Genomic DNA, 12,118 nt, shown 5'->3' with positions numbered 1-12,118 from the left:
GGAAATATATTTTGCATTAATAAATTTATAGGGAACACTGGGGTTGGGTGATTTACTTAAAAAAATAATTTTAAAGCTCTTAGCTATAGAGTATGTTTTTGGCTTAGAATTATCAACTATTACAGACAAATCTATCCCCTTTCTCCCTTAAAAATTTTATTAATCATTTAATGTACCTATAGACAATTATTTTATGACCCATAATTTATTTCAAAATAGATTTATTATGCATATTGCAAGTAAAAGTTTAGTTCTCAATATGAACGTAGGTACATAGCAATTTCGTATTTTTCTCTTTTCAAAATTTCCTTGAAATATGTAGAAAATTCTTGGAAATGAACATAAATTTCACGAAATATTGAATCATCCCCATCTCTGCATTGGATACGTTTTATTAAAATAACGACCTCTCTTCGTTGTATACCTTCATTCTAATTTAATATTCTCTGAATTCATCCAAATCACCGGAAGTTGAGCTTTTTTCCTATAAAAATATTTGGCCATAAACCAATTTTCGCCCACCCGCCTTCTCACAGATAAATTTTGCGTTGCGAAAAAAAGCACAATCTAGACAGATTTTGTGCTTTGAGAAGTTTTTTGGGTGGATTTGGGGCATAAATGATGTCTCGCATAGTTTTACTGATCTCTGCAATATTGTGTGAGATATTTTGGCTTGATGAGGTGGGGAACTATAAAAAAGAGAGAGAAGTAATATTGATGGATTCCTCAGTAGGTGCCCTTGAAGATGATATTGTGGCTGGGCTTGAGGAAGTAGGTGACATATTGTTGGGCAGTATAATTCTCCCCAAGGTAAGCTCGCACAAACGAAAGATCTCAAGCAGCAGAGAGATATTGTGTGTCAATGTGGTTTTGGTATCCAGCACCATAAAAAAGCACACCCCGATGCTTTTTTTCCAACTCTGAATTCCATTTTGTGACAAATAGCGCAACCACACACTGCTGGTGTGCTTTTAAAATATCAACAAGTTACACGATGTCTCTCTAATAAAAACCAATCTTCCAGTTCATTGAATATCAAAAGCGTCATCATGGAATTCAATCTACCGTCCATATTAACACTCCCGTGGGATTTCAACTGCAAATATTGCATCTCATGTTAATTTCCTTCAACACACTTCTCGCAAACCCCCACGTCGTGGAAACTTTTTCTCAACTTTTCTTGCTCTATGCGCTTTGAAAGAGCTTTTAGCTGTGATTCTTTCGAAGAAAAGAATAGCACAGCTTCTGTGTCCACTCTAAAACTCAAGGTCGTCGGATCGGGCTCAAACTTGGTATGAGCACGAATTAGGGTCCCCACATTCCAAAAAACGTATGCGCCGAAAAACTTTTCCGGCCGTCCGTCCGGCCGTAGTTTGGAGCTCAATTACAAGAGAACGGTAATAGATAGAGACTTGCGGTCAACGGCAAAGTTCAATTATCGACTGGAAGTCGTCCAACTATGATATCAAATTCAGCCCCCCACCCCTGCATCCGCCATTTTGAATTTTTTTCAATTTTGTTTTTGCTATATCTCAGCCTCTATTATAGCTAGAGGTCTGAAATTTTAATATGTTGTAGGGGCCCTTAAGACCTTTTCAACGATACTTCATTTCCAAAAATCGGACAAGCGGTTTAGCAAATATAGAGTTCTATCGTAAGTGGGCTATAACTCCTAAACCGCTTGACCGATTTGGACCAAACCGGTTTTGAATGAAAGATCTCAATGAGGTCTACAATTATCTATACATAGGAACTTTCAAAAGTTACCGCTAGAGGGCCTACAATCAAAAACAAAATTTTCGATGAGTTTTCGATTAATATCTCAAAAACTGGACGATAGATTTCGATTAAATTTTAGTATGTTATAGGTGATAGGCACACCTTTTAACCAAAAAAAAATTAAAAAAATTTATGTCGTGGTTTCAGAGATATAGACCAAAACAGGTTTCCATATGTACCGATTGTTGTAATATTGCCTTATATCGGCTTAACGGTACTTGATAAAGACTTTTCGATTGAAGTTTCATCAGGTATAGTGGGCATGACCTATCAGATTTTACTAATTTCAAAATTCAAAATGGCCGCCTTCTGCCTTTTTGCTACATCAACAATTACTTTTACCTATTCACATATATTTTAAACAAACTAATTGGCGCCCCGCGAAGCGGGGCGCCTTTTTTATACATAAAAAATATAAAAATATATAAATATATAAATATACATATATAAGTACAATGATGGTCCAGCAGAGTAAAGGGAATGTACTGGTAAGTTTCACTTACGGGCTGTGATTCTTCCTTCAGATGACAGTCCAAGTGTGGTGAAAATTGAGGTGGATAAATTTTTAGGAATGGCTTTCTCACGCATCGAATCACAGCCAACGCGTTAAAATTCTGGGGAAGGGCTTACTCATGCGCGTTGGCTGTGATTCGTTGCGTGAGAAAGCCATTCCTAAAAATTTATCCACCTCAATTTTCACCACACTTGGACTGTCATCTGAAGGAAGAATCACAGCCCGTAAGTGAAACTTACCAGTACATTCCCTTTACTCTGCTGGACCATCATTGTACTTATATATGTATATTTATATTTTTTGTGCTTGTCGTCCAGAAGCTCATTTATGTCGTCTGCGGTTGAAGCCATTATCATCTCATTTGGTGCGTCTATATATTTGGCGTAGTATGAGTTGAGATGCCTTCAGATGAAAGAACTAAATCAATTGCTTTTGAACCAGGAATTTTTGATGATGCCCCATCAGACGCACAAACAACCCATTCAGAGCTTATTCAAAAGTTTGAATTTTGTAAGGATTTCTTTTAGAAGAATTTGAATAAAATGAAGCGATGTGGGAGGAAAATTACACTGCGTAAAAAATTGGTGTGTACAGCATAAAATAATATATACATTTTCCACATATTTTAGATATTTGATCCTTTGCATTCAACTTTTAATCTGTCGTTAAAAATTTCTTATTTTTGAGATTGAAAATTCTCCAAAAAATAAGATGTTTGAAATTATTTATTGCACACTGTAGAGAAGGTTATCAAAAGTTTGTCTTGTTTTATATCCCCCGCTTAGGCTTGGACGTCTTCAATTCAAGTTTTCTGATAGACAGATGTTATAGAGATTATTTTCCTTCACTGGAATTTTTGAATCATGAGTTTATGAAAAATTTTCCCGAAAAGGAATTTACTCCGAGGTTGTCATTCAGTAAGAAAAAGCTCATTCAGTTTTATCTATAGAAAGTTACAGACAAAATTTCCAACCACTTGGGGGTGCAATTAGTCAAAGGGTTGGAGCCACATTATATTAGCTCCCTCATTTGTATTCATCTTATTCTCCAAATGGTGGTTTCCTGCCTTTCAGATGTGATCTCTCGACACTCTGGCAATTAATTGAAAATCATTGGGAAATCGATCAAACGATTTAATTACGCCCTCCCCCCTCAGCCTTTTGCAATTAAAAATGCTAATTTCCCGCACTCTATAAACTATAAAAAAAAAGAACGGGAAGCTTTTGCACTGCGTTTACGAATATAAATTAAGAAATTACGATGGCAAAGCCTTTTTTTCTAACAGCAACAAATAACATGTTCATTTTATATTAATCATGGCAACTAATTGCCCCATTATCGCTCATGTTGTGATAGTGAATGGTTTTTATTTTTGGTTTTTCCCCACACTGCCCGGTGGGAAATAAGAAGAAAATTCTCTACACGCCTAGGTAATTTGTATCAATGATACTTTTTCTTTGCCTCCACAGCCCGGGATGCTTTGCCTCCCACACATTTTGCAAGGGATTTGAACATACCAACAACAACAAAAAACAGAGGGCATTTGGGTACAAAATTGTCTGCAAAATAGTGCGTGATGAAGAGAGAAAAAGAACTTTTCACCCCCAAAAAAGCAACTAAACATTCTTGGCAAGCATATTGTAACGCTTCATTGAGTTGTTTTTATGTGATTTCTTTTTGCTTTTTCTCGGTCTTAGCCATTGTTGAGAATTTTTCTCCTTATACTATGAACTTGGTAGGTTTTCCCAATCACATATGAGAAAGTTTTTCCTCCCCCGCAAAAACCACAGCGGGGTGGAAGATTAGTAAATGGAGATACATCCAAAACCAGATAGAGAGATAATAAACCAATTACATAGCAATATTATTTTATTGATATATACCCAGACAAGAAACTTTTCCTGATTCTTCAACAAAAATGAGAAAATCTTCTTTTTGCGTGAGATTTGGTGCGGGAGAGAAAAAAATCTCCTATAAGCATTCATCAAGATTCATTTACCGGATCTACAAAATATAATAATTCCTTTTGCTCTTTAATTGCTTTTCGCAGCAAAAAAAAGTATGTGGGGATAAAACAAGCTAGATTATGACATAATTTTCTTTAGTTCTCATCTAAACAACAAAAAAATCCATCATAAAAAATTAAATAAGTTTTTGTTTAAGCATCGCGCACAAAAAAGATGATTGGAAGTTTGCTCTAGACCTCTAGACCTTACTACAATGTTGTGTCTCTAGCTTAGAGAGTGTCAGAGAGCTTTCAAGAAATAAAACAGTCTATTTGAGGAACATAGAAAAAAACTCATACATAATATTTCTCCTCGCCTAAAACGAGTTTGTTATCTAACTTTGGATATGTATATTTCTCCCTCATCAAAACAAACTATATACACACCGCAAACTAATGGCGTGAAGAGCATAAAAAAACATTCACGCAGCTTTTTAGTCTTGACATTGAGACATTCGCCGCAGTGCGAAATTTATGTGTGACGATCTCACGTGGATTAATGAGATCAACGATGTGATTTTAATGTCGATCGAGATTATAAAGAGAGGATATTTATTGGAAAATTGGAGGTCTGACATACAGCAGTGCCATCGGCTCGTGACAAATGCACGATTTACATTCCATCAAGTATAAATTGAGTTGTACAATCTTTTTTTTTCCTCTCATCGAAGGTTCTCGGTGGAAGTAAAAGTCTCTCTAAATGTACTGCAAGGCTAGTTCTTGCGCATATAGAACACAACACCCATCAACTTCTGCTGTGTGGTTCTCCCTCAATTTCAATTAAACGAACGCCCACCACTATGTGGCTTTTCCTTTTGAAACATCCTCAATTTCTCACTTTAGCTAAAACCATCCATCCAACGACGCACAAATATATTTGTTTGAGGGGAGAACAACTAATTGCATTCAATGGTTAATAATGTCAGCCAATAATGATAGCTCGGTATGCAATTAGCCTTGCAATAATTGCATTTAATTCTGGAGAGAGCGCAGATGGAAAATTTTTGATACTGATTCTACTTATTTGTTTAGTTAGGCCTTTAATTAAAGCTTTGGATGGTTTGATTAAAATCCAGGGGAAAAATTAATTGCTATTTTAAAATTACATATAGAAAAAAAGCTCCATTAAAAGCTTTTGTATAGAAGTATTTTTTGTAATTAAGAACTACAAGCTAGAAAATTATATTAAACCTTGCTTTATTTTATTTTTTAATATTTTTTGTATCTTGAAGTACTGTAAGTACTTAACTATTATAATAATTGTAATTATTAGAATGGTCTGACTGATGCAACAATGGTTCAAGATTAGCAAAGAAATATTTATAAATTGTGGCGGAAATACATTACAGATCACTTTTTGAACTACCTTCAAAGTTTCCACTTACCTGTACTTTTTCTTACAATTTTCTGACTTCTTTACAAATAATTAAAATATTTCTCGGATAAATTTTAATTCCTTTTGCGAATACTTCAAAAATTAGCCCCAAAAATATAGGAAAACAAACATAGAAATAAGAAAAAATTAGTTATAGACCTCTTTTGCAGGAAAATACAAATAGACTGGCTTCAGTGGTTACAAATTCGTGTGCTCAGGCTGATAAGTGAATAATTTACTAGCTCAATAGTAACCCCAGACGGGGGAGAAGAAAGATCTCTCGTGCGACTTAAAGAAAAGGCCAAGAAAATAAATGACCAGGATATCCCAAAGGGACACCCACAGAGAGAGAAAGGAATTTTCCCAAGGAAATGGGCGTTTTCTTCCTGAATTTGAGAAAGCCACAAATGGTGGTAAATTGAGGAAATTACCTCCAAGAGAGCTCCCGTTATAGCTGGGTGTATATTATGTAGTTCACAAAGTGCTCCAATGGCACCAATTATGCCAACTGTAATGCAAATTTATGAATTTGCAGACAAAAGTGCAGCAGTATAATAACGTTGACGGTGCTTGTTAAATGATTTCGAAATACATACCTCCTTTACATAATTTCCATATAAAACATTTATGCTATTTTGTATACAAGACATGTGTCATGATTTATTATGCACTCCAAATGACACGATCAATTGGCTTAAGGAGGCAAAATCACATCCATTAACACAAATAAAAGCACTACGGAGTGCGAGAAAATAAATTGCTAATAAATGTCTTATTAATTAAAAATTCGCACATGCCAATGCGAGATGTCTTCTGGCTGAAGGTGAAAAGTCTCGTCAATGACGCCACCATGTTAAGTTGTCGTCAAAGAACACGCGAAGGAGAGATTCTTCTGTTAAGAATGATATTTTTGGCAAGATGCGATATATAATAGAGGAGCGAGGAAACTTGCAAAAGAGGAAGAGATTCAATTTAGAGGTCATTCCTCCACCAAAAAGCAAGATTTTTCTATAATATCTCCCCATACCCATTTTATTGCATCATTCTCTATCATATGTTGTGTCTTTTTTATGATTCTCGAAGGTTCTTTTTTCCTTGTGTGTTTGCCTCCTCTATTCCATGAAAACCAGTCTTATTTATGCTGCAAAGAAGAAGCGAGGCGGATAAACATGGTCTAAATTTGAATTTACGAATTGCCTAACTAAGGAAGTTTGCGTATACAAAAAAAACCCTCCCCCAGGAAATATGAACTTGAAGTGCTTGAAAGTTTATTTTATATACATACATACATCTACTCTAAAGTGCTTGGGAAAAGCTCTAAGGAAAACATTTGTTCGTAAAAGCCGCACAGATTAATACTTGAGCTAATAAACCATAATAAATTTGAAGAAGTCATCTTCACTCAAAATTTCAGATTGAATCTAGCGTAGTGGAAGATTTTCATAATATGTATATAAATTAGTCTACCGACAGTTTTCAGTAGTCTAATAATTTTCCAAATTAGTAAATCTGGAATATACATTTACAAATATTTAAATCTGAATTTTCTCTTCTAAAATCCAAAAAAAAAATTTTTATCCAAAATTGAATAAATTTTCAAGCTTTTATTTAGCATATAAAACCAACAAGTCTCAAGTGTTTGCTTAGCCATTTATGCTGAAGTTTTTTTTATTGAAGATCCCCTCTGGTGATAAATCATCAATGAATTTTTAGTCACTTTTCCTTCTTTGGCACTATAAAATACATTGAACAGCACGCGTAATAAATTTTTTGCAAGCACACACTTCAACTTTGACGAACCTTCAACTATGCCTTTGTGGGGGGAAATCACCCAAACAACAAGATGAATGTCTCGGGCAAGCCTATGGTTGAATAAAAACATTTTAGTGGTCAATCTTTTTTTTTTCTAATATACACACTAAGATGGACAAGAGCGTCAAGTGTTGCTCCTGACCTCAGAGTCTCCCACCACAAATTATGCTTGGCGCCTCAGACTTGCAGCTAAATGCTTTGTTATTTAGATATACGAGGAAGACAAAAAAAGAGCTTAATTGGTGAGCTTTTAATTCGTTATACCCTACTCCCCACGCCCATGGAGAATCTAATAATAGTTTCCTTGCCACTGACAATTCCTCGTTGGTCTGACGGAAAACAATCCCGCGCGCCGAGAGGTATTTACTTTAAGAGTTAATGACATGATTGATCACCTGCGTTTCAGCCGATGAATTGTGGTACTGACACAATTTCGTAATGCGGTGACATTTAATGACTTGACTCTAGCGAAACGATAATGTGTAAACACAATGGAAAATGATTGCGAGGGATTAATGTTATAAGAATCCTAATCTTTCTTGTCTTTTGCCATCAAACTCCTTCGCACTATTATGTTAGAATTTATGTCTCTCATGGACTTTCCCAGAGCTGGAATGGAATCAAAGAATTTTATATTCATCAAGAATAGCAAAAAATATATAAAGAAATATTCTAGTTTAAGAATTTCTTGGAAAAGAATTACATAAGCTTTATATCTTCGCTGATCTTGATAATTTTAAACAAATCAAAAATTTCTTGTAGAGGAAAAAAACTATAAAATTGCAGAGATATGTGGTAAATTAGTACCTTGTATAAAAATCTCAATGATTAAATATTTAAATTTTAATTTATTATGTACATATGTACTTACATATATCTAAAGCGTGCGATATATTTCGAATCAACTACAGTATAAACTGAAAAACTCGTTTTGACGAAGAACTCTATATAGAGAACAAGATTAAGAATTTTGTGTTTGATGAGCATATAATCTTAAGATTTAGCTTGACAGGTTTAACTCAAAGCTTTATGTGCTATAGGGTAATTAAGTATGAAAAAATATATACACAAAGCTTACCAAGTCTTCCTAAGATCTTTTTTTTTTTTGAGTACTTGTAGACTAAACTTCGAAAAAAGAATCACAGCTAAAAAAAGCTCTCAAAGCTTTTAAGTATCTTTTAATTTTTTTTATTCTATCTACCTTGTCCTACCTTCTTCGCACTCACAATCAGTATGCAGCAAAAATCTTGAAATTCCTTTTGGATTTTTTTATTTAACAATCTGAATCAATCACGTGCTTTATTGTTGAAACAACTTTTGCCCAATTAATTGGTCATAAGTTGAAGATACCTTCAACGCTATATACAGTGTACTAATAAGTAAGATATATTGTCACCTGATGCGTTATTGGAGAGTATATTTACTGCCTCAGTGCACTCCGTCATAGTGAAGCGTAGCGCCGTATTTGTCTCATATGAATTACCATACCAGTACAAGATCATTTTCAAGATCACTTTTTCTTTCATTTTGAGTGATTAATCGTGTCACAATCAATCCCACCGCCAAACACTCGCAGGTGAGATAAATCATGAAAACACCTCGCGGTCCACGTGTGGTGGGATACACAAATACATTTTTATTGTGTATACATAATCATCTCAAGACGACCTGCCTCTCCTCCGCGATCTCGACTCTTTTTTTTTCACTCTTCGTGTCTTACCGCGCGGTGAGACGGAGGATCGGGTTCGATAATCACCCAATTGACTCGCACTGCAACATGATCCGCGATTGAGGTGCGCGATATAAAAGGTACGCTGGATGCTGGATCCAGCATCAGTTACCAGTGAGATTCTCAAGTGTTCACAACTTCCAAACCAAAAAAAACCAACAAAACTCAAAATGTTCAAGATCGTACGTATTTCTTGATAGAGAAGAAATTCTCTTGTGATCTTTCATTGTGCCTTCGGTGACTAACGTTTCTCGCAATTTTCCCTTTAAGTTTGTTCTTGCCACAATCCTGGGTTTGGCTGCTGCCGCCCCTGCTCCTGGTGTTGTCGTTGCCAGCCCAGTGGTTCATGCAGCTCCCGTTGTCCCAGTTGCCCATGCTGTGCACCCCGTGGCTGTGAGCCACTCTTCCAGGTAAGCCCCGCATAGGAAGTGCCTAAAGCATCCTAGATGTCTAAGCGAGATCTTTATTCCTCACAGCCATGTTGTCCACCACCCAGCTGTGGTTAAGAGCGTCCATGTTGCTCACGCCCCATTGGTGCACCACCCCGTTGCCGTGGCCCCAGTTGTGAAGACTGTGTCAGTTCATCCAGCTCCAGTTGTTGCCCATCACGCTGTTGTCCACCCAGTTGTCCACCACGCTGCCCCCGTTCTTGTACACCACTAAATTCGTGAGGCACGCAAAGATGGAGAATCATCTCACACACAACACACCCTCCCCATGCAACAGAAAATACCCTCCGTGGAAAACTGTGCAAAGTCGCTAAATTAAGTCACACAAAGATCTTGAATTTCTCTCAATAGAAATACCTTCAAACAAAAAAAATCTTAGAAAAAAATAAATCCACCTCTTTCAAAGTTAATTTCAATCTTTCTATCATTTATCAACGCACTTATCTATGAGTGTGGGCGGAAAAAGTGATGAATAGGACTTTTCAGTGCTATTCGATGAAAAAAGGAAGATGAACTCAGCGAAAGATTTCTCTTGGAACTTCTTTTTTTCGTCCTTCGTGACGACAGGGACCATATCTCAAAAAATGTTTATATTTTTGCCACCTCCGTCGAAATTTTCAGGTGGATCCGGTTCATGGGATTTATGTTCACTTCGCATCTTAAAAAAATACTGTAACGTCGGGAGAATTGGGAATTAATATAAAAACTTATGAAACTACATAAATTCATATAAAAACATCACGAGAATTCCTTCAAAAAAAATAATTTAGGTAATTAATTCAAAGTTTGATTTATGAAAAAAATAATAAAATCGCCCCTGACCGCATATTTTCACCCCACTTGATGGTATACAGAAAATCCCATTTGGAAATATTTTTTTGACTAAAAATATATGATGAGTTTTCATTTCAACGTGTCTAATTTCACGTTAAATTCTAAAGCAAAGAGTTTATTTAGCAATTCAATGTCAATGTTGATTTTAATGATTATTGCGGGTGATTTTGGTGAAATTGTGAAAGACGTTGAGCACAAAATATTGCGGCAGTTCTTTGAAATCATTTAGAACAATTCTAACTCGCCTGATTAGCATATACAAAATTATTATTTATTTCTGTGAATATTTCCCGAAAATTCTGAATCGTTCAGCTTCTAAAATCAACGATATTCACATTAAAATCACGAGAGCTTTTGAGAAAGCTTTTCGTTCGTGTAAAAAAAAATATCCAATTGCCTACATATCTTCATATCAAAACTTTTATGAAAATAAAAAGGATTTTTGTAATCCTTCTGTCTCTGTGGCTATATTTAACCCGAGAGTTTCCTAAACAGTCATAACTTTGGTGCTGGTTTGATAAGTTGCTTTTATATTTTGCTATATGGCAGAGGAGAAAGAAACTTCCATCTGCCGGAGAGAGAGAGAGATTAAACGATTAAGATAAAACGATATTTGGCCCAGTTCATCACTATTCTCATCCATTCTTACCCTTGAAACTTTCATTTCGGCAAAGAGATTAATTCAACATCAAAATCCCGCGATGTTTCCCCGCAGCATAAACTCGTCAATGGAAGGGCATTCGGTGGATGAATAAATTTATGCCACACCAGCTCAACAATGTTGCTCAAGTGCACTCTGTCTCGTATTTCAAATTTCTTCAGAAAACAATTTTAGCATAAAATGATTAATGTTAAATTGATTCGATGATGACGGACTTGCTTACAACATTTTGGGAGCAAAGTTCTTGTATAAAAAAAAGAAAAGTTCGTGCTCGATGATGAAAAGAGCTTATCAGGAGGTACCCAGGACACCACCCTCAGGACATTTCCCCGTAAGAGTGGGTGTGATGGTATCAGTTAGTGACGCATGTTTTCCATGCGAATAATTCTTCACATACACGTGGAGTCTATGGGAGATAAGGAAATGATTGTGATGAAAGGCGCTCCATCGTCGGGCAAGTGTTCAATACCTTGAACTGCCTCCATTCATAGAGAATCTGGGTGCACGGAACAATGAGAAAATGTCGGCAAGTTGCTGTATCTAATGTGTTGGACAATTTCCATTGATTGGGAGGGAAATAAAAGTGAATGCCTAATCCCACATCACATAATCCGTTCACGCGATTAATTGCAAAATGTTCAAGAGATCCCATTCTGTCCTTTTATAGTTTTTCTATGGACATTCTTAATGGGAAATGATTTGACTAAAATGTAGATTAAAGATTTATTTATTTTACAACTTTTAAAAATGTGAATTTATAATTCTTTCTTCTGCAAATAATTAAATCCTTCAATGATTGAAAAGCAAATATTGACAAAAATACAGGAAAATCATTTATTTAAAACTTTTCAATTGATTTGCATTGTTAAAAAAATACTCCATTGTAAACCTCTGCGAATTGATAAAAAAAAACTCAATTAAAGACCTCAAGATTTCCGCAGAGAGTCATCTCATATTCAA

At 35.6% G+C, this 12,118-nt stretch overlaps 2 protein-coding genes across 3 annotated transcripts in view; both read left to right on the top strand.

Moving 5' to 3' along the window:
• The window catches only part of LOC129787680 (neuropeptide SIFamide receptor-like), a 44,834-nt gene that overhangs the window by 26,627 nt on the left and 6,089 nt on the right, over window positions 1-12,118 (top strand). The window lies entirely within an intron of this gene.
• On the top strand, window positions 9,265-10,073 carry LOC129787681 (larval/pupal cuticle protein H1C-like). The gene is made up of 3 exons (XM_055823411.1): window positions 9,265-9,396; window positions 9,485-9,624; window positions 9,691-10,073. The coding sequence occupies exons 1-3, from the start codon at window positions 9,304-9,306 to the stop codon at window positions 9,875-9,877; spliced, it is 420 nt and encodes a 139-aa protein (XP_055679386.1). The 5' UTR covers window positions 9,265-9,303; the 3' UTR covers window positions 9,878-10,073.

This window comes from Lutzomyia longipalpis, chromosome 1, assembly GCF_024334085.1.
Source record: "Lutzomyia longipalpis isolate SR_M1_2022 chromosome 1, ASM2433408v1".
Lineage (NCBI taxonomy): Eukaryota > Metazoa > Arthropoda > Insecta > Diptera > Psychodidae > Lutzomyia > Lutzomyia longipalpis.
The sequence above is the reverse complement of the archived record's forward strand: the minus strand, read 5'-3'. Positions and strand labels throughout refer to the sequence as shown.

Bases quoted from the DNA above. Each gene is read 5' to 3' on its own strand.
- LOC129787681 (XM_055823411.1), top strand. From the start codon at position 9,304: ATGCTGGATCCAGCATCAGTTACCAGTGAGATTCTCAAGTGTTCACAA. The intron at 9,397-9,484 runs GTACGTATTTCT...TTTCCCTTTAAG, and splicing joins AACTCAAAATGTTCAAGATC to TTTGTTCTTGCCACAATCCT. The intron at 9,625-9,690 runs GTAAGCCCCGCA...TATTCCTCACAG, and splicing joins GCTGTGAGCCACTCTTCCAG to CCATGTTGTCCACCACCCAG.